At 32.9% G+C, this 27,723-nt stretch overlaps 6 protein-coding genes across 7 annotated transcripts; 3 read left to right on the forward strand and 3 right to left on the reverse strand.

The window, feature by feature from the left end:
* Positions 1–125: 125 nt before the first annotated feature.
* On the reverse strand, positions 126–3,429 carry LOC114193735 (patatin-like protein 2). 2 transcript variants are annotated; one of them, XM_028083648.1, is made up of 8 exons: positions 2,996–3,429; positions 2,668–2,849; positions 2,384–2,573; positions 1,858–2,019; positions 1,445–1,747; positions 1,173–1,348; positions 1,025–1,088; positions 126–322 (listed from the first exon to the last, which is right to left on the reverse strand). In XM_028083648.1, exons 1-8 carry the CDS (start codon positions 3,134–3,136, stop codon positions 314–316), a joined length of 1,227 nt encoding a protein of 408 aa, XP_027939449.1. In that variant the 5' UTR covers positions 3,137–3,429; the 3' UTR covers positions 126–313. The 2 variants fall into 2 exon arrangements, with proteins under 2 accessions (XP_027939449.1, XP_027939448.1); XM_028083647.1 differs by lacking the exon at positions 126–322 and having other exon boundaries at positions 802–1,088.
* Positions 3,430–11,393: 7,964 nt separating this feature from the next.
* Positions 11,394–14,021, forward strand: LOC114194125 (patatin-like protein 2). The gene is made up of 7 exons (XM_028084191.1): positions 11,394–11,827; positions 11,974–12,155; positions 12,250–12,439; positions 12,804–12,965; positions 13,076–13,378; positions 13,475–13,650; positions 13,735–14,021. Exons 1-7 carry the CDS (start codon positions 11,687–11,689, stop codon positions 13,805–13,807), a joined length of 1,227 nt encoding a protein of 408 aa, XP_027939992.1. The 5' UTR covers positions 11,394–11,686; the 3' UTR covers positions 13,808–14,021.
* Positions 14,022–14,575: 554 nt separating this feature from the next.
* Positions 14,576–18,459, forward strand: LOC114194127 (26S proteasome non-ATPase regulatory subunit 14 homolog). The gene is made up of 6 exons (XM_028084194.1): positions 14,576–14,884; positions 14,963–15,140; positions 15,242–15,323; positions 16,215–16,391; positions 16,484–16,651; positions 18,047–18,459. Exons 1-6 carry the CDS (start codon positions 14,743–14,745, stop codon positions 18,236–18,238), a joined length of 939 nt encoding a protein of 312 aa, XP_027939995.1. The 5' UTR covers positions 14,576–14,742; the 3' UTR covers positions 18,239–18,459.
* Positions 18,460–18,512: 53 nt separating this feature from the next.
* Positions 18,513–19,847, reverse strand: LOC114194126 (probable carboxylesterase 13). Its single transcript, XM_028084193.1, has one exon. The coding sequence runs from the start codon at positions 19,649–19,651 to the stop codon at positions 18,644–18,646; it is 1,008 nt and encodes a 335-aa protein (XP_027939994.1). The 5' UTR covers positions 19,652–19,847; the 3' UTR covers positions 18,513–18,643.
* Positions 19,848–22,458: 2,611 nt separating this feature from the next.
* Positions 22,459–25,138, forward strand: LOC114194641 (succinate dehydrogenase subunit 5, mitochondrial). The gene is made up of 4 exons (XM_028084989.1): positions 22,459–22,746; positions 23,535–23,845; positions 23,954–24,139; positions 24,843–25,138. The coding sequence occupies exons 1-4, from the start codon at positions 22,602–22,604 to the stop codon at positions 24,897–24,899; spliced, it is 699 nt and encodes a 232-aa protein (XP_027940790.1). The 5' UTR covers positions 22,459–22,601; the 3' UTR covers positions 24,900–25,138.
* Positions 25,139–25,609: 471 nt separating this feature from the next.
* On the reverse strand, positions 25,610–26,838 carry LOC114194642. The gene is made up of 2 exons (XM_028084990.1): positions 26,458–26,838; positions 25,610–26,194 (listed from the first exon to the last, which is right to left on the reverse strand). Exons 1-2 carry the CDS (start codon positions 26,620–26,622, stop codon positions 25,745–25,747), a joined length of 615 nt encoding a protein of 204 aa, XP_027940791.1. The 5' UTR covers positions 26,623–26,838; the 3' UTR covers positions 25,610–25,744.
* Between the last annotated feature and the right edge of the window lie 885 nt (positions 26,839–27,723).

Below are 27,723 nucleotides of genomic sequence, written 5' to 3' on the forward strand. Positions count from 1 at the left end.
TAATGCTAACCATAATCCTAGGATCATATATTGCCAGAATTTGTTATGTGTATATACTATTACCATCACTGTAGTTAATGACGAAATTTGACTAACGAAAGAAAATATGTTATAGGATGAATATCAATAAAATCAGGAAAAAGAATTTATATTATTTCAGTTGATTTACAACTAAAGCCAAGTAAAAACTAAAATATAATAAACTAGCCCCACAAGTTTATTCAACAAGAAAGCCTATTAAGAAATGTCAAACAAAAAAACTAGTAGAAAAAAATATGATGAGTGATTAAATTGTATAGAATGATGAAGAGAACTAGAAGGGGTTCTTAGTGTGTGGGGATCTCATTTGAATGTTATCAATTTCTTTTTGTACCCCAGATTTTCTTGTACACGCCAGATTTTTTAAATTACTTATTTTGTCCTTTGTGATTTATACATCAACCTTCGTAGCCCCATTTTTTTTTTCTGCTTATCCGCTAATTTTTCTGCTTTTCTTTTCTCTTAGTTGCATTGGACATTAAGGTTTTGACAAAGGAATTAGTTGAAGATTAAGGTTTTTAAAAGTTTGAGGGTCAGGGACTCATTTTGTTACCGGTATTTTTTTTCATAGTTTCTGAACAAAATGATGATGCTTGCATTGGTTTTCAATAAAATTTTAGATTGTGCAATTTTTCAATAACTCTTTGGTTTTTTATTCTAATAATTATTATATAACTACTATAATTCATAATGTTGGTTTACTTTACTTTTAATTTTGTTTTTTATTTAGTTTTAGGGTATACCGAATTAAGAATTTGGGAATAACAATGAAATCAAGAATAATATATACGAATTTATATTACTGCAGTTGATTTACAACTGATGTACAAAAGGCAAGCAAAAACAAAAAGATAATAAACCAGTCCTGAGGTTATAGTTTTTTCCCTCTACGTCAAACACGAGTTCTATTAAGAAATGCCACAGAAAAGTTACGAGAAAGAAAAAAAAAAACATGATGAGTATAGAATGAAGAGAACTAGAAGGGGTTCTTAGTGTGTGGGGATCTCATTTGACGGAGCCTCCTCTCTTGCGACAGTATTTTTGAAAACCTGAAACCATTAACAATCGATGTCATTCTAAACCAACCAGATGAATGTAGTTGTTATGAACAATGTTGTTGTTTTTGAACTAACCTTGTAAGAGCTTGTTGATTAGTTTCCCCGTTTTTGAGTGGCTCAAAGAGACCATTCTCTAAATTAACCCTAGAGACTGCTTTCTTCAACAGATTTTCACCGATTCTACTAAGCTTCTCCAGGTTCTCCTTCGTAGCAATGTCAACTGAAGAATCCGTTCCAGACAATGTGTCATCCTGCAATTTATGTTCTTCATCCATTAGCTTCATAATATATATATATAGTATTTGACCAATTATGCATGCATGCTCATAAAAATATTAATTAATTACCTGAATTCGAAGGTAATTATCTTCTGAGCGAAGTGCTTGAGTGACAGCAGATAAATGGAAGTCAACCATATCTGCACTCGACTGAGTAAAAACATCGGTTAAGGGAGTGCTGCCATCGTAGGTTAGCCAATCCAACAACCCCCATTTGCTTGCAATTTTAGCATTGAATTTTTCCTCATTTTTTGCTGTTCCAGTGCCTATTGAAATTATCAGGAACCGATTATATTCCATAGGCTTCATGGGAAAAAAATCAGAGTTTTGCTTCATGATTTGCTTTGTAACTTCGTTCATGGCAACTAAGGTCTGCATCATCGTCAAATTCGGAAAACAAAACAAGTTACTGATACATTCCAATATACAGTAATAAATGTGAAAACAAGAATTGATTAGTGAATAATTATGGTTATACGTACCGGGTTATTTGCACAGACGCCACCATCAATGAGATTGAATTCGTGTATGTTCCCTTCAGAATCTTGGTTCTTGAAATTGTGTGCTGGGAGATAAGTTGGTGCAGCGGAAGTGCTTATGCATATGTCTGAGAGTTTAGCATCCAAGCAAGTAGACATCTTCATCTGCATCAATTCATTTCAAACCTTACTCTGTTACTTTCTTTCTCACCTTTCTATCAATTTAATTCTCTTCGGTGTTAATATATATATTAACATTGACATATACATTTAAAAAAAGGGAAAATAAAAGACCGGAACCAACTTAGTTTTACTTTTTCCTAAACTGATATCATCAACGTATTTTGAAAAACTGAAAGACAACTATTTTTGTTTTATTAGGGGAAAATTGTTTAGTCAAAATTTCAACCCCAGGAGTCCAACGAGAACCATAAACAAATAAATATATATAGGTCCCAAACACCAGGAAAGTGGAAAGAAAATTCCTTTGAAAAGTGAAAAGAAAAGAGAAAGAGAGAGGAAGGTTAACCTGATAGGAAGAAAAAATAATGGGTTGCATAGATTTGATGTCGAAGGTGGGAATGACAACGTTGGTGAGAGTCTGATGCAATCGAATCTCTCCAAGTTTCTCTCTGACCACCTGATGAAGGTATTTGCCATCGTATTTGGGTCCTCCCAAAGATCTTACCAAGTTTGCTATTATAGTCCCACCAAGGCCACTGCATATACAAGTACATTTAAATGATCAAAAAAATGAATAAGGAAAGACAGAGATGCATGCATGATGCAACAACATTAATGAACGACAATGACCTTTGCTGTGGGAAAATCTTAGGACAGTGTTCCAAGTAAAAGGGCCTGATGTCTTTGGCAGCAAAAAGTGGTCGATTGTTTTTTCCTGGAGCAGTGAGCATAGCTGTTACAAGACCTCCCGTGCTTGTTCCTGATATCACATCAAAATAATCTGCAAGCCTTGCCTCTGGACCATCCAACTCCTGCATTTTCATCGTGTACATGTATATATCAATATCATTATTTATTTAACATGTCAGTTAATTTCATTTCTCATGAATGGAACTTGATTAATGAATAATTAGTATAGTTTGATGGGTAATGAATTAGGTTTTGGATATACATATACCTGAAGCTGAGACTCAAGGAAATCAATAATGGTGGCGGGGATGATGCCCCTGATGCCACCACCATCGATGCTAAGAATGGTTACCAAGTTTCCATAAGTTGGAGGCTGAATTTGTTCAACGGATGACTCTGATATCTGCATGCTTAATTTGTGGCTGCGAAATCAAAGGGTGTAGTTTGTTTATGAACAGAAAGCAATGTGCAACTAAAAAGATTGAGGGTAGCGAAGTAGGCACGGGTGCAGTGGTGTATATATAGTGGGAGGTGGAGGCAGTAAAAAAGATGAGAAAGTATTTAATATTGAAGGAAGACAGAGTCAATGTAGAAATGTTGTGCCTAATTTTGATGGTAAAAGACGACTGCATAACTTTCCTAGCTGACCCTCTGATGGAGATGGCGATAACTATTTATTTACTAAAATATTTATGAAACCTGTGAATGCCATACAGAGTGAAGCATGAAGCATTCTTTAGATTTGAAGGAGACATGTGAAGAAAAAATACACACGGCACTTAGTGACATCAAAAGAATTTATAGCAATCTATTTAATTCCAAGCATTGTTATTATTATTCATTTAAATCTGTTTGATAAAAGCCGTATAAAAGTACTCATTTTTTTCAAGTATATTATAGCAGAGAGTCACCACCCATAGTTCAGTTCCTTTCAAAGTGATTTAATTAGATGTTGTAAAATGGAGATGGGAAAGTGAGATTGAAAGAATTAGAATAGTACTAACTAATAGAGCATTATACTAATTTTAAAAAGTTTATTAGTGCTTCCTGCAAAGATTGAGATATATGTTTTTGCAACTTGTTACCATCACCAAAACTTTACATTTTCCAGCCGCCTCTCAAAACACTTCTAGAATCTTATCAAAGTGCGCAAATTTTTAATACTTAACATGAAATTATATATCGAATGATTTCATCCCTTTCCAATCTTTAGAACACATAAATAAAATCACAATTGTAAAAGAGGAAAAAACAAGAAATTATAACTCTTTATTCAGTACAACGAAATACAATTCATCGATAAAAGAAAAATTTTCTTGACAGATTATGAAATTTAAAATATCTTTAGAAATATTCACTGACAATGAATTTGTTAGCAATAGTTAGTAAATTAATTTTTCATGCAACAGAACTATCTTTTATGCTGCGTTCAATTGAAAGACAAGATTTGAGAGGTGGACAGATTTGAGTGAATTTAAGAGTGAATTATATGTTATTTTTTAAAGAAATTTAGAGGTAATTGTGAGTAGATTTAAAACGGATTTTTATAAGTTTGTGAGATATTTGATTGGTGTGATAAAATAAAAAATATGTTTTAATAGGAGTAGTTTGTTTATGAACAGAAAGCAATGTGCAACGAGATGTGATGGGTAACAAAGAAAGATTGAGGGTTGTGTGGTTTGTTGTTAGCGAATAGGCATGGTTGTAGTGGTATTTATAGTGGGAGCTGGACCCAATAATAAATATTTATATTATAGTGCATAGTTGAATTGAATTGAAAAGAGTAGAAAAGTATTTAATATTGAAGGAAGACATAGTCAAAAAAACTGAGATGTTATGCCTAATAGGACACATTGGTTCTTTTGTTTTAAATGGCTCCAAACAGTAAAAGACGACTGCACAACTTTCCTAGTGTAGACCTAAACATGCATGAATCCGATGGCGATGGCTATATATTATTATATGATAGTATAATAATATATTTATGATGACGTGAATTACTCGTGGGGATAAGGACCTTTAATTAGCATATGTGTGAATCCTTGTTTGGATTCAAAGGAGATTTGTGAAGAAGAAGAAGAACACAGACGCCATAACTTTGTCTCATTGGTGATTACGTGAAGGTGATGGGTGTTATGTTATATATATATATATATATATATATATATATATATATATATATATATATATATATATATATATATAAGGGCAATCTATTCAATTCTAAGTATTATATTTTAATCTTATGTAAAACTTATAAAAGAAGTGAATATATATTATCGGAAAGAGTTTCTAGATTGACGTGGGAAAAATGAGATTAAAGAAGCTAGAATAGTTGGAAATAAGGAATATAACGTAGTATTTGTAAATTGATTAGTGATTATCTGAAAGTTTAAATATATTATTTTGGAGGTTGTCAACTTATTAGTATATATGATTCATCAATCAAGGCAAGGACTTTGATTTTGAAGCCGCCATTGATAGATATTTAATTGTGAAGGTTCGAACAAATTTAACTAAGAAAATGTTAGAGTACAATAATGTAGTGTTGTTTAAGTTTAGAATGGTTTCTTCCTCTTAAATTAGTTCTAGTTTAATAATAGCTCATGGAATTTATATAATAATTTTAGGATTGGGGTATCAAATGATTATTAAATTATAAATATATTAAAGTTATGAAAATTATTTTTAAAATATTAAAATTTGTTCAATTTCTTCTCATTTTATTAAAGACGTGGCAGTCCTTTAATAAATAATCCGAATTTTAAATTGTCTAAATAAAATATTTAATAATAAGTGGTTATTAAAAGATGTAACTAATTATTTCTCTAAGTTACATTATTTCAATTAAAAAGAAAAAGGAAACAACTTATAGACAATATTCCACTTTATCACAAAAGTCAAGTTGAAAAAAGTGTAAAAGAAGATAAAACATAGTTGTTCAAAAATATGTTCTCGAAGAACTACTCCATTATAATCCTATTAGATGCAGGTCTCTATCAGAACTTCAGTGTTTTGGGGCTTAAGAGAGGGATTTCTTGTTTCTGCATATGATTTATGAGTTTAATCTCTATTCCTTTTGTAAATTTATTTTTAGCTATCAAATACAAAAGATTACATAGCTTCTTTTATTTTTTTGCAGAATTTATATTGCTATGTACATATTTATATTACAGATTTCAGAGTGTACCAACTCATGTTACCAACTCATATAACAATTGTGAGCTTTGAGAATAATTTGTAGTACTTGATGAATATTTTTTGCTAGTTTTTCTTGACTAATACTGTATTTGAATTTAAATTTTAATGTGTATATTTGTTATACTTTAATATAATTTAGTTATCTATAATAAGTGTTATATCTATCTTTTATAACTGAATATAGATAAACAAATACAATAAAATGTAAATAATTGTGGTTGAAAAAAAAATATATGAATGCATAAATGATAAATGAGTAAAAAAGTATTAGTAATTTAAAAATCTATGGAACTTAATGGAGATTTTGAAACTTATGATAATTTATGAAAGTAATTATTTTGCAGAAGTTCTGAAACTCATGATATTTTACGGAGTTTTTGAAACCATGATATTTTTTACAGAAGTTTCAAAATACATGGTAGTTAACCAGAGTTTTAAACTCACAGAACTTAATGGAGGTTTTAAAAACCTTCGTTCAATATAAGAGGATAAGAAACCCTTACAATTGATTGAGATTCGTAAAAATCCCGACAAACACATTTTCCAAGAATAGTTTAGCGGAAAAAATCGAAATCCTGAATAAATAACTTAACAAAGGTTTTAACCCTGATAATATAAAAACAAATCTTTGTTAAAACAATTTTTTCTTGTACTGATGTGTCATCTTGCAAATTGTTGAATAAATTAATTTGATCATTTATGCATATATATTCTTTATACAGTTGGATATCCACATTGACTAATAATAAAACTAATTTACGAAATATAAATGGACCAATCCTCTTTTTACAAAGTTAATTTTATAATATTAAGCCTAACTTTAAAGTCTAATCCTTAACCTGTATACTTGTTGGAATGTTTTTTCGTGAGAGAGGTTAAGAGATTGTGCACATAAAAAAATCCAACCATATTTCCAACATAAAACTTTAAAACACAATATTATTTGGTTTTTCAATGTGTCACCCACCTTTTTTTTTTTGTTACTTAATTTGAGAATTTCAATTTATTCTCAAATTCTTAAAAAAATAATATATGATGTGTTAAGGAGTTACCTGAATTCGAAGGGAAGATACGAATTTAACCTCATTGAATATTTCTTCATTTGTGGCTGACCCAGTAACTATTGAAATTATTTAGCTATCGTATTTCAGAGGCTTCATGGGAAAGAAATCAAAAAGTTTGCTTAATGATTTGCTTCGTTACTATTCATGGCCACCAAAGTCCTCCATCATGAAATTCCAAAAACAGCAAGTCATTAGACATATGCAATGCAACATGATTCATCACCGATCACTTCTCAATTAAATAAAACTTCCAACAACAACACTTAACTAGTGAATAAGTAAACACATATAAGTACCAGGTTATAGGTAATTTTAATTCAGTAACTGAAAATTAAAAGTAAAAACAAATGAAATCATTTTTTTTTCTTTATTTGTTTGGATGAACATAGTGTTAGGTTTATAGAGAGAGTTTTATTAAAGAAATATAACATTAATGAGATCTGAGTCCAATTACATAAAACATTAACACCATTTTTAATCCACCAAAACTTTTAAGACAATAGATTTAAATATAGAATAGACAGCTACTTTGATCTTATTAGTCAATAGTTACTGTTTGAGATAGTTTTGAATGCCGTGTCTTTTGTAGTCAAATTGAAGAACGACAAATTCAGAAGTGAAGAATATGGTAAAAAATATTATTATGTGGAACTGATCTTCGAAATGGTGTTTGAAATGTACTCACCCTAGAACTTGGACCTGAATCTTCAAATTGTTTAGAAAAATGTCGCGTTTTTATACAGTGAAAATATAGTTATACAGAAAAGTCACACCTCATTAATTAACGTAAGTATTTGTTTTTCTAAATAACGACTAGTGTGGGTGCCTCTCATTTTACTTTAAAATTTAAAAGAAACATAATTCTACTATAAGTTATGATGTAATAAATGAGAAAAAATAATTTAAAATATTGAAGAAAGTATCTTAAATTGAATAAAATATTATATACCAGGATAGAATTTTAAAGTGATAGTACATGAGAGAATAAACATTATAAGGATGTACTTTGTTATTCTAATAAAGATTAGTAAAATAATATAATGTTAGCATATTATATGATAAAAATAATGTTATGGATTATGAAGATAAAAAATATATATATATATATATATATAAAAATTTAAAGCATATTGTATGATAATCATATAATAAATTTTCTTTTAATAAGACTGAAATAAACATTTCGTGTCAGTCAAAATTCAATAATAACAAATAAAAATCAATGTTAACTAATTCACTATAAGAAAATTTTGGATTATCATGGTAAAACTTTTCGGTAATCCAAAAATATTGTTAATAAATAAAAATTTATTGATAAGTGACCAATGATAGAAAATTCATTAGAAAAATGGTTGTCTATAAATATAAATTTTACCAATTGATAGGAGAAATCTGTTAATAATTACTAATTACAAATAATAAAAATCCATAAATAAATATTAATGAGATTTGGTAATCAATAATTATCTAATGATAAATGTTGTGATTTAGTTCTTCTCCTCCTTATCTTTCTTTTCTTATTTTCACCCAACTCCAATTATTTATAAAAATATATCATCCGATCTTGACATAAAATTTGACATTCACTTTACCAACAAATTTTCAAAAAATTTTAAAAACTTTATCGACATATTTTACCACAAAAGGATCAAAGCTCAAAAGAATTTGTTGATAGACTTTACCAACGTAAATATTTGTTGATAATGGATATTCAAATTATCAGTAGAATTTATTAATGTTGTGTTACGTGGTAGTTTCAACATTTCTTTTGAAGAGAATTAAAAGTAAGAGAATGAAACGATACGAGATTTATCAATTTTTTTGTTAGGAATTCAAGTGTGATTCTAAGTCTTACATTAACTATAAATGAGAAAGTGGAGCACTATATAAGAATAAAGACCCATAAATCAATTGCCTTAAGGTTTTGGGTTGAGAGTGATGTCAATGACTTATGTGGTTGGGCTCAGATCTCATTGGTGTTGTATCTCCCCAGTGAAACCCCCTCCTCTGTAATCCTAACAAGTGGTATCAGAGCCAATGGTTAAAACCGACTAAGACGAGTGCAGGTCCTAGTATCGAAAGTCTTCCTGGCAAGGGCTGGAGGGGGCTGTACCAATGTGGCTGAAGGGACTCACCCTTGAGGGAGAGATTGTTAGCTAGAAATGAGAAAGTGGAGCACTATATAAGAATAAAGACCCATAAACTCATTGCCTTAAGGTTTTGGGTTGAGAATGGTATCAATGACTTATGTGGTTGGGATCAGATCTCATTGGTGTTGTATCTCCCTAGTGATGCCCCCTCCTTATAAACCTAACATTTTTCGATCTTGCGTATTGGGAGGTCATATAAGCTTATTCATAAATGAAATACAATTTACCCTCTTTGGTTGAAGAGGTGGATCTTATCCCACCTCAAATGAAACATATTTGTGTGGGCATAAAAGTGAGAGATCTGATCATACCTCAAATGGAATGGATCTATGTGGACGTGAAAGTGAGAGATCTGATCCTACATGACATGAAACATATTTGTGCGCTTTAAAGGGAGGGGATTCAATCCCACATGTGCAGATCGAATCCTAAGTACATGAACTTTATGTTATCATGTACTATTGGTGGCTGCTTGATGGGTGAACCTTATTTTTCTTTGTTAATTTTGTTTTTTCAATTTTACCGGTTAAAAAAAGTTTTACTCATATAAATATCAATTTATACTGCTTATTACATAAAGAGCAAAAATCGTAATATCACAAGTACTCCTATTCTAGCTTCTTTAATCTCATTTTTCCCACGTCAATCTAGAAACTCTTTCCGATAATATATATTCACTTCTTTTATAAGTTTTACATAAGATTAAAATATAATACTTAGAATTGAATAGATTGCCCTTATATATATATATATATATATATATATATATATATATATATATATATATATATATATATATATTTATATATATATAACATAACACCCATCACCTTCACGTAATCACCAATGAGACAAAGTTATGGCGTCTGTGTTCTTCTTCTTCTTCACAAATCTCCTTTGAATCCAAACAAGGATTCACACATATGCTAATTAAAGGTCCTTATCCCCACGAGTAATTCACGTCATCATAAATATATTATTATACTATCATATAATAATATATAGCCATCGCCATCGGATTCATGCATGTTTAGGTCTACACTAGGAAAGTTGTGCAGTCGTCTTTTACTGTTTGGAGCCATTTAAAACAAAAGAACCAATGTGTCCTATTAGGCATAACATCTCAGTTTTTTTGACTATGTCTTCCTTCAATATTAAATACTTTTCTACTCTTTTCAATTCAATTCAACTATGCACTATAATATAAATATTTATTATTGGGTCCAGCTCCCACTATAAATACCACTACAACCATGCCTATTCGCTAACAACAAACCACACAACCCTCAATCTTTCTTTGTTACCCATCACATCTCGTTGCACATTGCTTTCTGTTCATAAACAAACTACTCCTATTAAAACATATTTTTTATTTTATCACACCAATCAAATATCTCACAAACTTATAAAAATCCGTTTTAAATCTACTCACAATTACCTCTAAATTTCTTTAAAAAATAACATATAATTCACTCTTAAATTCACTCAAATCTGTCCACCTCTCAAATCTTGTCTTTCAATTGAACGCAGCATAAAAGATAGTTCTGTTGCATGAAAAATTAATTTACTAACTATTGCTAACAAATTCATTGTCAGTGAATATTTCTAAAGATATTTTAAATTTCATAATCTGTCAAGAAAATTTTTCTTTTATCGATGAATTGTATTTCGTTGTACTGAATAAAGAGTTATAATTTCTTGTTTTTTCCTCTTTTACAATTGTGATTTTATTTATGTGTTCTAAAGATTGGAAAGGGATGAAATCATTCGATATATAATTTCATGTTAAGTATTAAAAATTTGCGCACTTTGATAAGATTCTAGAAGTGTTTTGAGAGGCGGCTGGAAAATGTAAAGTTTTGGTGATGGTAACAAGTTGCAAAAACATATATCTCAATCTTTGCAGGAAGCACTAATAAACTTTTTAAAATTAGTATAATGCTCTATTAGTTAGTACTATTCTAATTCTTTCAATCTCACTTTCCCATCTCCATTTTACAACATCTAATTAAATCACTTTGAAAGGAACTGAACTATGGGTGGTGACTCTCTGCTATAATATACTTGAAAAAAATGAGTACTTTTATACGGCTTTTATCAAACAGATTTAAATGAATAATAATAACAATGCTTGGAATTAAATAGATTGCTATAAATTCTTTTGATGTCACTAAGTGCCGTGTGTATTTTTTCTTCACATGTCTCCTTCAAATCTAAAGAATGCTTCATGCTTCACTCTGTATGGCATTCACAGGTTTCATAAATATTTTAGTAAATAAATAGTTATCGCCATCTCCATCAGAGGGTCAGCTAGGAAAGTTATGCAGTCGTCTTTTACCATCAAAATTAGGCACAACATTTCTACATTGACTCTGTCTTCCTTCAATATTAAATACTTTCTCATCTTTTTTACTGCCTCCACCTCCCACTATATATACACCACTGCACCCGTGCCTACTTCGCTACCCTCAATCTTTTTAGTTGCACATTGCTTTCTGTTCATAAACAAACTACACCCTTTGATTTCGCAGCCACAAATTAAGCATGCAGATATCAGAGTCATCCGTTGAACAAATTCAGCCTCCAACTTATGGAAACTTGGTAACCATTCTTAGCATCGATGGTGGTGGCATCAGGGGCATCATCCCCGCCACCATTATTGATTTCCTTGAGTCTCAGCTTCAGGTATATGTATATCCAAAACCTAATTCATTACCCATCAAACTATACTAATTATTCATTAATCAAGTTCCATTCATGAGAAATGAAATTAACTGACATGTTAAATAAATAATGATATTGATATATACATGTACACGATGAAAATGCAGGAGTTGGATGGTCCAGAGGCAAGGCTTGCAGATTATTTTGATGTGATATCAGGAACAAGCACGGGAGGTCTTGTAACAGCTATGCTCACTGCTCCAGGAAAAAACAATCGACCACTTTTTGCTGCCAAAGACATCAGGCCCTTTTACTTGGAACACTGTCCTAAGATTTTCCCACAGCAAAGGTCATTGTCGTTCATTAATGTTGTTGCATCATGCATGCATCTCTGTCTTTCCTTATTCATTTTTTTGATCATTTAAATGTACTTGTATATGCAGTGGCCTTGGTGGGACTATAATAGCAAACTTGGTAAGATCTTTGGGAGGACCCAAATACGATGGCAAATACCTTCATCAGGTGGTCAGAGAGAAACTTGGAGAGATTCGATTGCATCAGACTCTCACCAACGTTGTCATTCCCACCTTCGACATCAAATCTATGCAACCCATTATTTTTTCTTCCTATCAGGTTAACCTTCCTCTCTCTTTCTCTTTTCTTTTCACTTTTCAAAGGAATTTTCTTTCCACTTTCCTGGTGTTTGGGACCTATATATATTTATTTGTTTATGGTTCTCGTTGGACTCCTGGGGTTGAAATTTTGACTAAACAATTTTCCCCTAATAAAACAAAAATAGTTGTCTTTCAGTTTTTCAAAATACGTTGATGATATCAGTTTAGGAAAAAGTAAAACTAAGTTGGTTCCGGTCTTTTATTTTCCCTTTTTTTAAATGTATATGTCAATGTTAATATATATATTAACACCGAAGAGAATTAAATTGATAGAAAGGTGAGAAAGAAAGTAACAGAGTAAGGTTTGAAATGAATTGATGCAGATGAAGATGTCTACTTGCTTGGATGCTAAACTCTCAGACATATGCATAAGCACTTCCGCTGCACCAACTTATCTCCCAGCACACAATTTCAAGAACCAAGATTCTGAAGGGAACATACACGAATTCAATCTCATTGATGGTGGCGTCTGTGCAAATAACCCGGTACGTATAACCATAATTATTCACTAATCAATTCTTGTTTTCACATTTATTACTGTATATTGGAATGTATCAGTAACTTGTTTTGTTTTCCGAATTTGACGATGATGCAGACCTTAGTTGCCATGAACGAAGTTACAAAGCAAATCATGAAGCAAAACTCTGATTTTTTTCCCATGAAGCCTATGGAATATAATCGGTTCCTGATAATTTCAATAGGCACTGGAACAGCAAAAAATGAGGAAAAATTCAATGCTAAAATTGCAAGCAAATGGGGGTTGTTGGATTGGCTAACCTACGATGGCAGCACTCCCTTAACCGATGTTTTTACTCAGTCGAGTGCAGATATGGTTGACTTCCATTTATCTGCTGTCACTCAAGCACTTCGCTCAGAAGATAATTACCTTCGAATTCAGGTAATTAATTAATATTTTTATGAGCATGCATGCATAATTGGTCAAATACTATATATATATATTATGAAGCTAATGGATGAAGAACATAAATTGCAGGATGACACATTGTCTGGAACGGATTCTTCAGTTGACATTGCTACGAAGGAGAACCTGGAGAAGCTTAGTAGAATCGGTGAAAATCTGTTGAAGAAAGCAGTCTCTAGGGTTAATTTAGAGAATGGTCTCTTTGAGCCACTCAAAAACGGGGAAACTAATCAACAAGCTCTTACAAGGTTAGTTCAAAAACAACAACATTGTTCATAACAACTACATTCATCTGGTTGGTTTAGAATGACATCGATTGTTAATGGTTTCAGGTTTTCAAAAATACTGTCGCAAGAGAGGAGGCTCCGTCAAATGAGATCCCCACACACTAAGAACCCCTTCTAGTTCTCTTCATTCTATACTCATCATGTTTTTTTTTTTCTTTCTCGTAACTTTTCTGTGGCATTTCTTAATAGAACTCGTGTTTGACGTAGAGGGAAAAAACTATAACCTCAGGACTGGTTTATTATCTTTTTGTTTTTGCTTGCCTTTTGTACATCAGTTGTAAATCAACTGCAGTAATATAAATTCGTATATATTATTCTTGATTTCATTGTTATTCCCAAATTCTTAATTCGGTATACCCTAAAACTAAATAAAAAACAAAATTAAAAGTAAAGTAAACCAACATTATGAATTATAGTAGTTATATAATAATTATTAGAATAAAAAACCAAAGAGTTATTGAAAAATTGCACAATCTAAAATTTTATTGAAAACCAATGCAAGCATCATCATTTTGTTCAGAAACTATGAAAAAAAATACCGGTAACAAAATGAGTCCCTGACCCTCAAACTTTTAAAAACCTTAATCTTCAACTAATTCCTTTGTCAAAACCTTAATGTCCAATGCAACTAAGAGAAAAGAAAAGCAGAAAAATTAGCGGATAAGCAGAAAAAAAAAATGGGGCTACGAAGGTTGATGTATAAATCACAAAGGACAAAATAAGTAATTTAAAAAATCTGGCGTGTACAAGAAAATCTGGGGTACAAAAAGAAATTGATAACATTCTAGTACTAACAAAATCTATAAATGGGCCGTTTTTGCATACGGACCCAATTACCGTATGAGACTTTCTTTTTGATTTTTATTTCTTTTAACAATTTCTTGATCGAAACGTCAACGTAAGTCGTATTTAATCATATCTCCGTCTTCACTGAGGAACCATAATTATCAGTAACATAAGGATAGTTTCCAAGAGAGGAAGCAATCTTTGTTTTCGTGAAACAAAAGAAAACTAAGATTTGAGGTTCTTCTAGCTTCCATCATCATCATCGTCATGTCGGGGATGGAGAGGCTTCAGAGGATGTTCGCCGGTGCAGGCGGAGCCCTAGGGCACCCCCCACCAGATTCCCCCACCCTTGATTCCTCCGAGCAAGTTTACATCTCCTCTCTCGCGCTTCTCAAAATGCTCAAACACGGTACTTTTTTCTTCTTTCTCGATCCCTTTTCTTGTTTCGTTAGCCCGAATTTATAAAAAACCCTAATTTTCTGTGCAGGAAGAGCTGGGGTACCCATGGAAGTGATGGGTCTGATGTTGGGGGAGTTCGTGGATGAGTACACCGTGCGCGTTGTGGATGTGTTTGCGATGCCTCAGAGTGGGACCGGTGTGAGCGTTGAAGCCGTTGATCATGTTTTTCAGACTAATATGCTTGATATGTTGAAGCAGACTGGAAGGTACTTTTTGGGTTCGTTTAAAGTTTCGTTGTTTTTGTGAGAGAGGATTTGCTTGTGGTACACATATGGATGGTTGAAACGCTGTTGGTTTGTCGTTGCAGGCCGGAGATGGTTGTGGGGTGGTATCACTCGCATCCGGGATTCGGGTGTTGGCTTTCTGGAGTGGATATTAACACCCAACAGGTTTTTGGCTGGTTCTTTGATCTTTAGTTCATCATGGTGGCATATGTTTGTGCTTAAAAGTTAAATTTGAAACTAAGTGAGCAATTAATAGGTGTGTATGACATTTACTTCCTTTTCTGAAATGAAAGATCTGTAATTGAGCTGACTGACACTGTGTTATCCATATAACATTTGTTTTCTTGTTGTTCTTTACGAAAAAATGAGGCACATGCTAATTGTGATACATCTAAGGTTTTAAGCTATGATCTCAGTCACGGTTTTGTTGTGATCCTTGATAGTGCATTAGTTGTGAACAAATATGTTTTTATATATTTATACAAATTAAAACTTTATTTATGTGGAACTTGTGATGTAAAAGTGAAGATGGAAAATTACCTTTTGTTATTGGTAATATGGATGTATAGACAAGTGATATCTGTGCTTTGGCTCAAATAAAGAAGCATTAATTGATTAAAACTAATATATATTAAGTAGATGCTTGGGAAGTGCTAATGGGGAGAGGGATGGATTGCTTGGTGTAGGATTGTATGTGTATCTCATTGCATCCCAATCTTAGATTGGAATGATTCTAGTTGTGAGGGTTGGAAACTCGAGAAGAAATAATGCTCGAGTCATAAAACTTTACTGTACTTAAATATTGATAGAAGAATGCTTAGTATTTTCATTCTTGCAATTTAAGTAGGTACAATGGAATTAAGAAAAGTTAGCACAATATACTCTGTGATATGAATGAATGAATGAATGAATGGGACAATTAATGGTTAAAACTTAATGTGGTTTTAGACAGGTTACACATGGGATTTGGTTAAGTTAGCCATTATAAACCCTTGTTCCATTAGGGATTTTGGTTTTACATAGTTATATGTAATATGTATGTACTTTCTAATGCAGAGTTTCGAGGCTTTAAATCAACGTGCAGTGGCTGTGGTGGTGGATCCCATTCAGAGTGTTAAAGGCAAAGTGGTAATTGATGCTTTCCGGCTGATTAATCCACAAACTATGATGCTGGGTCAGGAACCACGACAGACAACTTCCAACTTAGGCCATTTAAACAAGCCATCTATCCAAGTGAGTGTTCCTTTACTTCCTTATGCTGCTCTGTTTTTGCCTTTTGTTGTTACTTATTGTTTTTGCAATTGTTTTTGCAATCTCCTTTTTAGGCTCTGATCCATGGATTGAATAGACATTATTACTCCATAGCAATCAATTACAGAAAGAATGAACTTGAAGAGAAGATGTTGCTTAACCTTCACAAAAAGAAGTGGACCGATGGTTTGACACTCAGACGCTTTGATTCACATTCGAAAACTAATGAACAGACTGTTCAGGTTAGTTAAGAGTTTTCATTGTGAAATATGAATGTAGATCATTCAACCTTTTAATTTCTGTTTTCTTCTCCCCAGTTTAACTTTTTATTTGTTTAATTTATTGCATACATGAGCCTTGCACAAATAATACACAAGACAAAATACTGTTCAAATGTTACCACGCACTTTCTTGACTTTTCACACTGCAGTAAAGGATTGATATGGCTCTCAATTGGAAATTCTGTGACATGGTTTAGTAAATTTCAGAAACTTAGTATACTAATTGGTTGATTTTTTTATTCTTTCTGTCGTTTCCTTGTCTCTCAACTTCTTTTCCCCTCTCACTCGTAAAGAGATATAAAATAAAATGGTTTTCACTGATTATTGTCGTATAAGGTGCATGATAGTTATAGAAACATTTAGGAACATGAGAATACAAAATTAGCTAACAAACTTTAATCTCCCTATACGAATGAAAAGGACATTGGATGCACTACATTAAGTTATGGTTAGGTATTGAAGGAAACAAATATTAAGCTGGTGATAAGTGACACGACCACAATACACATTAGATTAAGGGGAGAAGGGGACTAGTTGTGGACATCGATTTAGTGATGGGCATGGCATCAATCAATGTGGCCACATAGCTTTATTGAGCTTATAAGCATGGTTCAATAAAGTTAGATCAAGGAAACCTATTGGTTAGTCTGCTAGACATCTATCTTCAAGGAGAGAGTGCCATACAAAACGTTTTTGTTGATGTCCATTTGAATTATATAAATCATTCTTGTTAAAGTGCAATTCAATGAACTATACCAATAGGTTGAGGTCGAATGACTGGACGAACTAAAGGTGTTTTGAAATAAGAACAATAAATTCATCATACATTGTTAGCTTTGTTTTAGAATTTTCTTTGGTGCTGTTGAGACACATAGAGTTTGGAATGGAAATATAGTGATTTTGGTATTAAAAGCTCCATCCTCGACATGAAGATGTTGCAATAGCAGTGTAGTGGTGCGGAGCAGCCTTGTTCTGTGACAGAGTACAGACACTTATTAAGTGTTAATTTCAAAACGTTGAATTAAATATATAATATATTTGAAAAGAAACAAGATAAAACTCCTGCTGCCAGGAAAATATTCTGTTATAAGTTGAAACCTGCTCGTAACGTATATATAAATACTGCCTGGTTGAAAAAAAAAATCAAGGAAATTATCACTTTTCAAAAACTCGTTAAAAGCTGACAATTTCAAAATAAGTTAAACTACAGGTTGGGATTATTTTTAGGAAATACTTGCCTTTATTTCAAAGATCCTCTCTCTGATGAGTAAAGGGGGGGAAACTAGCAACCGTTTATTCAGAAAATAAGCTGAATGAGAAATTCAGGAGATAATGTTTTTATTTCTGGTGATGCAGGAGATGCTAAATTTAGCATCCAAGTACAACAAGGCAGTGCAGGAAGAAGATGAGTTGCCACCTGAAAAACTCGCAATTGCAAATGTGGGAAGGCAAGATGCGAAGAAGCACCTGGAAGAGCACGTTTCCAATTTGATGTCATCAAACATTGTTCAGACTTTGGGAATGATGCTCGACACTGTTGTTTTCTAGAGTTAGCATTGTCCAATGTATTCCTCCTTACAGCAGCATTTCATTAAATACTTCTGACAAGTTTGTCAACAGAAATTGTTTTATCACGGGTATTCGTATTTTTGTGTGTTCTTTAAAATGCAGGAGTTACATGTTAGAGGATGAGAAAGAAACATATTTTAATCCCTCTTCTTGATCATGAGCTAAAAGTTTTATTTATTTGTTTATTTATTATTTGCCAAGAGTAGGATCTTCTACATAAACGTGTTGATTCAGGTGTATCTGGAAACACGGATCCATTAAAACTGCATTTGAGCTTTAGTTCAGTCTTTGAAATTTATAAATAGTCTACTACTAATCAATTTTAGAGACATTTTCACAGTTTTGAAAGCATACTTAAAACACGAATGAATTGGAACCAATGCATTAAATTGAAGGAGGCTGATCTCTGTTGAAGAAAAGAGCCAAGCGTTTGATCAAATCCTGAGCCTTGTCACTAGCCAAGTCAAGAAGATGAAAGACATGACCCTCCCCTTGAGTCTCCTTAATTTCCACCACCCCCATCCACCCACTCCTACTCAAAGCATTGTAATAAATCCACCCTCTCTCCTTCAGCACATCCTTCTCCGCCACACAAACCAGCACCCTCCTGCACCCTAGCCATGCCAAGCTTGGTGCTTCCTCCCCCACCGGGTTAACCCGTGGGTCATCATTGTCCGGCGACTCCGGACACACAAAGGGCCAGAGCCGGTCCAGCACGGCCTTCTTATCCAAATCCATGGTCTCGGATCCGAAAGGAACCGAACCCCAAAAATACGGGTGGACAAGACAAACTCCTAGGATGTCTATTCCAATGTCCCAATCCGGGTCCCCAAGTAACATTGTTAAGTTATGCACTATGTTGGCACCGGCACTGTCCCCGGCCAAGAACACTCTTCCGAAGTCTACATTTTCATTCAACCAAGGCTCTGGTCCAGCGTTACTGCGGTGTGACGCGACCCATTGCAGTGCAGCCCACGAATCCTCGTACGCTGCCGGAATAGGGTGCTCCGGGGCCAGCCTGTACTCGACGGAGACGGCGACGAGCTTGGCTTCGGCGGCGACAGCTGCGATGTAGTGGTGGTAGGTTGACGTGAAGGGGGAGGAGGTGCAGAAGCCACCGCCGTGGAAGTAGACCAAGAGAGGGAGGCTGCGGCGCTGGTTGGTGGTGGTGGATGGAGGTGTCGGGAGGAAGAGGCGAGCGGAGAGAGTGGAATGAGGGTTGAGAGTGACGTCTTTTGATGAAACGGGGTGAGTGGTGGGGGTGGAGGGTGGAACGACGTCGGTTCCTTTGAAACGTTGGATGCGACCGTCGGTGAAGACACGGATGAGGCCGGGGAAATCGTGTGCTACTTCTGCCTCTGCGGTGGCCGGCGCGTGAGTGTCGTTGTCCATTGAAGTGAGTGAGTGATTGAGAGAGAGAAAGAAATGGCGATAGATAAACTACATGGAGAACTATCACCATCCACTTATGTTTTGTGGCTACTTCTTGCACTATTACGATAAGGTTTCATCATGCAAAATTTCATATCTTATGTTCTTCATGTAGTAATATCAAAGTACAATATTTTTACTCACATTCAAATTCAAATAATATTTTGGAATTAATTACCATCGTATCTTTAAAACACTCTGTCTCACGAATGATTATTTTTGTTTTTGAATTTAAGATTTCATTTCTGAAATTAATAGCTTATATCTTCCTCTTCGTCGTTAAGCTCTGAAGAAATTTGAGGATTTGAATAAACAGTGTTGGTGTTCCTCTTCGAAGAATTTTGAAGCTTCTACTCTGATTCAATTAGTGAATCCCAGTCACTTAATCATCTTGCTTTAATATGTTTTAATCCCTAAACCTAATTATTGTAGTCTCCTTACACGTTTAGAGATTAAAATGACAACAAGGGATTATGATTAAGAACTTATTTTGACAAATGAATAATTCCACGTTGAAAATGACTTAAGTTAATAAACTTCATGAATCAAAATGACAATAATGGTAAGCACTTGAATAGAATTTTTTTTTTCTAACGACAAGACTAAACAAATAGATGAATTACATTTTCCGAATTTCTTTCTTTAATTGTAATACTTTCAAGCATTTGATTAACACGGATACTTTTAAGAATCGAAGTGATTGTGTGTTTAGTATCAAAGAAAAATAATATTTGGACATTTAATTTGTGACTTAGTCCAAAATATAATAAGTCTTTTTTATTGTTTTTTCTTTTAAATTAGGGCTATTGGTTCAGTGTTTAAGGCATTAATTCTTATTTATTTTCTTTCATTATGCATGAATAAATTTATTTATTATTAAGTATATTGAAAAGTTGATATTATAGGTGATATTATCTTTTTGTTATAATTTTAGTATTTTAAGTGTTATAAATAAGTTTTCATTCATTGGTTTTGGTTAGATTTTATAGAAATTATTTTAGAAATGTTAAGAACCTTTATTCAATTTTAGTTCATTAGAAAGTACTTTAATGTTGTTTTGATGGATTTGTAAGGTACAATACTTTTACCAATTAACCTTTTTTTTTAATTGACTAAAACTGTTTAAAAATTTAATAAATGTAATTGACTTCGTTTTGATCATTAAACTATATTGTTAATTGACTAAAGTTACTAATTTTTAAGTGGTTTTAGTTTATTAAAATATTTTTTTGATCAACTAAAAAAATTGTGCAACTTCTTAAGAGTTGTCTTAACTAATTAAGTTGTTTTTAAATAAATAAAACACATTTATTTTTCTTACTTGTTTACTTTTCTAATATGATATAAGTTTAATACATTTGGGATAATAAAATGGGTTGGGTCGTGTTAAAAAGGATGAGTCGATTTAAGATTTTAATCCATCAATCTATTTTGGCTTAATTTGTCCAATCTATCAATTTGACAGACTAAAATCCATAGCAATCTGTCCCGATTTTGGTTGATTTTAGTTTACATTAAAAATTAAATAAATAATAATATTTTTTTTTTATTTTTTATCATATTTTTGAAAAGGTATAAATATATAATAGTATTGTAATTTAAATTTAGGTTTTAATTATTAATTATAATATAATAATATAACATATAAATGAAATAATTATTTTAATTTATCTCTAATTAAAAATATTAACTAATCAATTAAAAGTTTAGAAAATATTTTATAAGATTAAATATGTTTTTAATACTAATTTATATGTATACATAAACAAATTTTAAAATAAAAAAAAATTAAAAATTTTGAAAATAAATTGAGAAAGAATAGACCAATTCGGTCGTCCTATATAAGGTGTGTTACTATTATTGGTCTGTTTCTGTTTGATATCGATCCTATCCTTTTTTTCACGGATTACGGACAGATCAGATCAAAATGATTGAACTGACCTGTTTTGTAATCCTTAAACACACATGATTTTTTTTTTTTGAAGAGTAATTTTTTAAAAGTAGAAGTTAAAAATTAATAAATTTAATTAATGGTGATAAGTAAACAAGAAGATACATTTCCTTGTAAAAGTGAAGGTAATTATATAATTTTTTGTATTTTTCTCTTGCCCCTTTATCTCATACAAATCTCATCTATATTAAACTTAGATTATGTGCTTTGAAAATTCAAACAACTTTTAATATAGTATTGTAAAAAACCTAAACCAATTTTTTCTTTAAAAAATTGATTGATTCAAAGTTTATTATTTATTTATTTACAAAAATATTTGACTTTTTTTTTTGGAAAAGTTTAATTCATGAACCTCCAATAGTTTTACATCATTTAGTATCAATAAGATGTGAACCTATACTTTTAAATTGTTTGGTATTAATATGATCAATCAGTATAAATGAATTACATGAATTGCTCTCACCCTTTGAGTTATTGGTTCTTGATCTGAAGGTGAACAAGTTCTTAGTATTATAATTCCTACCATTTTCCTTTACTTAATTATAATCAACCACCTTATGTAATAGAGAGATGAGAGAAACTATAATATGTTGTTAAAAACTAATTTCTCAATATATTAATATTGGGTGGTACAGTAGTAACAACTTGTGCTTCTTAATTAAGTGTTTCAGTGTCCAAATTTTCTTAATTTAACTCTAAATATAGAATAAATTATCATTAAAAAATGTAAGTTAAGGATTTTCCATACAAACATATTCTTATACTAAATATATACTTACATAGCCTAAAATTAACCAATAATATAAATACGTTTCCACTACAGAAAAAAATAGAGGGCGAAAAAAAAATAGTTGCAGAAGTTTTGTTGTGTTAGTGTTGGTAGGTCGCGTGTGTCTTCTGAGTTTTCCCTTTGCAGGCTTTGAACTGTGAACCGAAGAAAGAAAGAACGAACAAACGAAGATGGAGAAAATGATGCGTCTCAGATCACTGTTCCGATCACTGAGTTGCAGATCTTATCACGCTTTTTCTTCCACCAACCATATCCTTCGTTCAACCTCGCTTCTCTCTCCTTCTCCCAATCCCTTTCCTTCTCCCTCTTCCTCAGGTACTCTCTCTCTATCCTACCGTTTCGTCTTTTATATTCTGTTAGGTTTTCCTTCTGCATCTTCTATTGTTAATTCGACGTCGTTTGCACTTTTTCCCGCACAATTTGGATACGATTTTTATCGAATTGGATTAATCTGACTCATTTTCAATGTACTGGTAGATGACGCTTGTACGGACAATAAACTAGTGTAATAGTGTTCGTGTTCCGTTTATTGTGACTGGAATAGCATGTCTCCGTTATTTTCGATACTTCGATTGGTATCTGACTCCACAATTGAATCATTCCGTTGTTATAGTATCGGCTTTGTATGCTGGTTAAAATATTGGCAGTGATTTTCATGTTGTTAGTGGCACCGTTTTCTTTTCGTGATGAAATTGGTTATTCACATCTTCATTAAAGAAAAAAAATGTTGTATCTGGTTCACTCTCGACGTGCTTTGAGGTTTTTTTGAGACTTTGGTTTGTTTGGTGGACTTCTCAATTAGAATTAGAAGATGCTGGAAAAGAAAATAAGAAGAGAAAATGAAGTTGCTAAGTTTCTGTTACGAGTTGAAATTGGTTTTGCATGAGATAAAATCAACTTTTGGAGAAGCTGAATGAGAATGTGCATAAATTAGTTTTAACTAACGAGAGAAGATTAGTTCAGTTTGTCTTCTTGTTTTATTCTTCTGCAAGTGTTTGTTGAGAAATTTATCGAAATAGAATCTTTGCTGATTGAGTTAGAGTGTTCTGTTCGAGGATGGCTGTTGTATGCTGAATTGGTTTTGCTTGGAAAAATATACACAGAATGCAGGTCTCCTTTCTCGATGGGTTTAGGGAGCATGCGATTCTTTAGCGAAGATGTGACTCACCTGCCCAATATTAAAGACCCTGAACTTTACAATGTTTTCAAAGATTTGTTGGCAGTAAATTGGAGTGAGCTTCCGGATTCTGTTGTTTCTGACGTTAAGAAAGTGTTGTCTAGAAACACTGATGACAAGGCTGGCAAGGAGGTTGTGGAGAATGTGTTCCGGGCAGCTCAAGCTGTTGAGGAGTTTGGTGGGATTCTAGTCAGCTTGAAACTGGAAATTGATGACAGTATTGGAGTGAGTGGCGAGGTATTTCTCGTTTAAACTTGTACCTGTAAAATGTTGCACCATTGCATTGCATTCTATTCTAATTTACCCACCTCATTTGGCTGCTGATGATTGGATTTCTTTTTGCAGGATGTAAAGCCATTACCTACTCATATAAAAAGTGCTCTTAATCTCATTTTTGATCGTTACTCCACCTATTTGAATTCCTTTGGACCCGACGAGAATTATCTGCGGAAAAAGGTGGAGGTAGAGTTGGGCGCAAGCATGATTCACTTAAAGATGAGATGCAGTGGCCTTGGTGCTGAGTGGGGAAAGGTATCATCTTATATTTTCACTTGTTATTGCCCGTTTATGTAGTAGTTTGTGCATGGTAGCCAATGGGATTTGCATTGCTTCTCTCTCTTTTTTTCACATGACCTGGGCATAACATTCTATTTCCATTCACTGAATGAGGAATATGAGGTGAGACATACCCAAAATCTGCCACTTTCATGATAATTGGCATCTGTCATTCCCTGTGGTCGACACCATGGCACTGCCATTTGAAGATGGTAACACCATTGGAAGTTTTTGATGAGGGTTCCTCAAAACCATCATGGCAGATATCATCAAAAAGTCTGATTTCCTGTTTTTGTGTGCACTTGCAAGTTGCAACATGGTTTAGTTCTTTAGATCTTTTAAGATGTGTTGTCAAATGTTATTGTGTCTTGTTTGCTGGAATGTCTTTTAACTTTTTGCGTGTGCTTTCTTAAATTACTCCATGCATTTTGTACTCGGTAGTCTATCCTATATGGTTATTAGTAAGAAAAATATAAGTAGCAAGAATATGCCTTCAGAAAATAACTAAAGAAAAAGAAAAAATGTCAGGAAATTTATTTTGATCAGTCAATTGCGTTTTTATTTGTGTTTTTCAACTTCACTTTTTTTGTTCAGTTACTTCCATGGCAAATAGCATTGCTACATTCAAAATTGCATACCAATTCCCATTCCCTTGTCTAATCCGAGGTTACTGTTGCAGGTTACTGTTCTTGGAACTTCTGGACTTGCCGGTTCATACGTTGAGCAAAGAGCTTAGAAGAAATATTCAAGAAACAGTGCATGTAATTGTTTGTTCGTGTTTCCTATCTTGCTTTTGATGTCCGTAGACCCTTCCATTGGTTTTCTTCTGACCTTTCTGCTGTCAAGCGTTTGATAGCGTAGAAATAAGAGCGCTTAACTTTGTTAACTGGGAATATCCTTAAACAGCGTTATATTTCATTTTGAATGTCATTTCCACAAGTTAACAAGTAAATGACAAGTCAAGAAGTTAACTAATTATATCGAGCTACTCATTTGTATATGCATCTAGTCTGCAAGAAACACGGAACAGAACAAGAAAAGCTAGCAACACTTTTTCATCATATTTATGCTATCGATTAAAATTAATTGAAATCCACAAAAAAATTGCTTCTCGTAACAAAAAAGTATACATCGTACATGGAAGCAGCTATAATGGTTTTACTGGAATGCGTATTTATTAAAGATTGGGAGACACCATATGCATGAAGAACTGCTCCTAATAATCATGAAGTTTGCAAACTGGGATTGTAATGGACATATTAATGAGTTGTGTCAATACATCAGAGAAAAAGATTAAAATTACATTTGTTTGAGCCAAACACAGCTTGATATTCTTTTAATAAAACGATCTGATTGAATGAGCAAATAGTTCGCATCATTTTGGTCAAGATTAAGTAGTCAAGTATTACGCAATTGTGCAAGAGTTTGTTTATCTCATTTGACGTATATGTTAAAACTAAATGTAGTCTATATATGAATCTTGAGCCATACATCCATTATTCCAAAATCTTCAACCAACTTCTCTTACAAGTCTACAAGAGACACAACTGGAACTGAAAAGACAGAGCAAGTAAAATAAATTCAGATAACTTTGGTACTTCTTTGTATTTTGCGTGACAACCATGACTCAGATGGTGACTTAGGCAGCGGTGGAAGTAACACAGCTTTACGGCACAGCCCAAAAGGCCATCCTTCGCAGTGGCAAAACTCTTGAATTATCGAACGCCTCCAATGCTCTGACATGTCAACCCCACTCATGCTTGAACATCTAGACAGGTTAGTCTTCACAGAAAAAAATGCCTTGTCACTCACAGCACTCGAAGAACAGCATGACAGACAACTTTTTACGGAAAAAAACTCTTCTCTTTCCTCATCTTCTCCATCACCTATCACCACCCTTGGTTGTGGTGCCACTGTGACAAACAGTTCTCTTGTTGCAGGAGAATATGTCCAGGAAAAACCATCTCTCAATGGGCTTGGCTTCAGCTTCTGTTTCTCCATAGCTCGGCTTCTCACTGCCGAAACAACCATCTGAGAAAACAGTACACAACAGAACAACTCAGATTACTTCATAGTTCAACATGGAACTCACCTTACATTAACATACTCGGATTCATTTCAGGCGATACAAAATCATGTTGAAATATCAGCTAACATGATTTTACCCAAATGTTCACATATTTGGTTTAAGGTAGAAGAAATGATTCTGGATTGAGAATTGATTGAGCTGAAACAACTTAGCAGATATCACTCAAGAACTATTCAAAAGGGTTTGATGAAGGTACTTGATGTACCTCATCAACATCATCGATGATGGGGCATTCCTCCTCAAGGCTTGCAGTTGAAAGCCTCCGGGTAAAAGTTTGACAGTGGAAAAATACTTCTTTCAGAGACCCTGCAAGGAATTTGCATCTCTTGTTCTGGTTCGCTGGCTCCTCATGGTAGAAGACACCACCCATTGTTGGAATTACTTGATCAACTTTTCACATGAGAGGATATATAATACAAACACTTTGTATGTGCTGATACTCAAATTAATATGCTTCACTGATAGTGGCCTGGTACTGAAACCCCCACTAAGCTTTCCGTTCTTTAAGGTAAAGGAAAGTTAAATGGGCTACAAACACTTTCAATAAATGGCAAGAAAATCAACCCAGTGTTCAAATCTAAGTTTGACTGCTTCAAGTAGCAAACCCTTTGGTCCATTATATTTTTTAACCAAGTATTTGTAAATTTTATTGATTTCTAATATCTGTCAAGAAATATAACTGGTTAAGTGAATTTTTTTCTTGCAAACACCTTTTTTTTTATCCCTTGACTCTTACATTCAGAAATCTTATCTAAGAAGATCAATCCCACTTCTTGTTTCAAAACAATGACTTCTTGCAAACTTTGTTGTATTTATTTTTATCTAATTGTCTCTCTGTGTAAGTAGTGGTGCTTATTCAGAGTAACACTTGAAGCTAAAGTCATGCTTAACAGGACGTGCCACCCAACAAAAGGAACTGCTATATCTCATAAATTTGAGTTAAATGGTAACAGTAATCTTCCAATTGAAGCTATTTGGTACAAAAATAATCCAGAAAGGGACAGGAGAATCGCTACGTTTTGCCCTAAGTGACCCTGTTGCATGCTTTTCAAAGTTAAAATTGACTCGCATGATATGACATCAAAACTGATTCTGTTGTACGTGCAAAAGATTAATTTCGAGAAAATGAGAGAAGTAAAAGTTCTGATGAGTCATTGAAAAAAAAAGTAGTAAGGAACGCCTTACTTATTTGGATTACTAATATAAAAAGAGATAATTAATGAAAAAGGGAGAAGAAAGAAGAAAAAAAAACGAATGAAAATATCATCTTTTAGACTCAGTAAAAGAAATTAAAATGAACTTTTTTTATATTAATTAATGGACATGACCTCTTTTTTTATTATTGTAAAATAAATAGTGATTTGAAAGATAAAATAATAAAATAATAATTTTATTTATAAAGTAATTAAATTTATATTAACCATTATTTAAGTGATAAAATGGAATGTAATTATTTTAGTTTAAAATAACG

This window comes from Vigna unguiculata, chromosome 8 (genome assembly GCF_004118075.2).
Source record: "Vigna unguiculata cultivar IT97K-499-35 chromosome 8, ASM411807v1, whole genome shotgun sequence".
NCBI classification, from domain to species: Eukaryota; Viridiplantae; Streptophyta; class Magnoliopsida; order Fabales; family Fabaceae; genus Vigna; species Vigna unguiculata.

Excerpts from the sequence above, each read along its gene's own strand:
- LOC114194126 (XM_028084193.1), bottom strand. The coding sequence starts at position 19,651 with ATGGACAACGACACTCACGCGCCGGCCACCGCAGAGGCAGAAGTAGCA.
- LOC114194641 (XM_028084989.1), top strand. The coding sequence starts at position 22,602 with ATGGAGAAAATGATGCGTCTCAGATCACTGTTCCGATCACTGAGTTGC. Across the intron at positions 22,747-23,534 it reads TCCTTCTCCCTCTTCCTCAG|AATGCAGGTCTCCTTTCTCG; the intron begins GTACTCTCTCTC and ends AAATATACACAG. Across the intron at positions 24,140-24,842 it reads TTGGTGCTGAGTGGGGAAAG|GTTACTGTTCTTGGAACTTC; the intron begins GTATCATCTTAT and ends TTACTGTTGCAG.
- LOC114194127 (XM_028084194.1), top strand. The coding sequence starts at position 14,743 with ATGTCGGGGATGGAGAGGCTTCAGAGGATGTTCGCCGGTGCAGGCGGA. Across the intron at positions 14,885-14,962 it reads TCTCAAAATGCTCAAACACG|GAAGAGCTGGGGTACCCATG; the intron begins GTACTTTTTTCT and ends TTTTCTGTGCAG. Across the intron at positions 16,392-16,483 it reads TAAACAAGCCATCTATCCAA|GCTCTGATCCATGGATTGAA; the intron begins GTGAGTGTTCCT and ends TCTCCTTTTTAG.
- LOC114193735 (XM_028083648.1), bottom strand. The coding sequence starts at position 3,136 with ATGCAGATATCAGAGTCATCCGTTGAACAAATTCAGCCTCCAACTTAT. Across the intron at positions 2,850-2,995 it reads TCCTTGAGTCTCAGCTTCAG|GAGTTGGATGGTCCAGAGGC; the intron begins GTATATGTATAT and ends ATGAAAATGCAG. Across the intron at positions 1,748-1,857 it reads GCGTCTGTGCAAATAACCCG|ACCTTAGTTGCCATGAACGA; the intron begins GTACGTATAACC and ends ACGATGATGCAG.
- LOC114194125 (XM_028084191.1), top strand. The coding sequence starts at position 11,687 with ATGCAGATATCAGAGTCATCCGTTGAACAAATTCAGCCTCCAACTTAT. Across the intron at positions 11,828-11,973 it reads TCCTTGAGTCTCAGCTTCAG|GAGTTGGATGGTCCAGAGGC; the intron begins GTATATGTATAT and ends ATGAAAATGCAG. Across the intron at positions 12,156-12,249 it reads AAGATTTTCCCACAGCAAAG|TGGCCTTGGTGGGACTATAA; the intron begins GTCATTGTCGTT and ends TTGTATATGCAG.
- LOC114194642 (XM_028084990.1), bottom strand. The coding sequence starts at position 26,622 with ATGGGTGGTGTCTTCTACCATGAGGAGCCAGCGAACCAGAACAAGAGA. Across the intron at positions 26,195-26,457 it reads TCATCGATGATGTTGATGAG|ATGGTTGTTTCGGCAGTGAG; the intron begins GTACATCAAGTA and ends CTGTTTTCTCAG.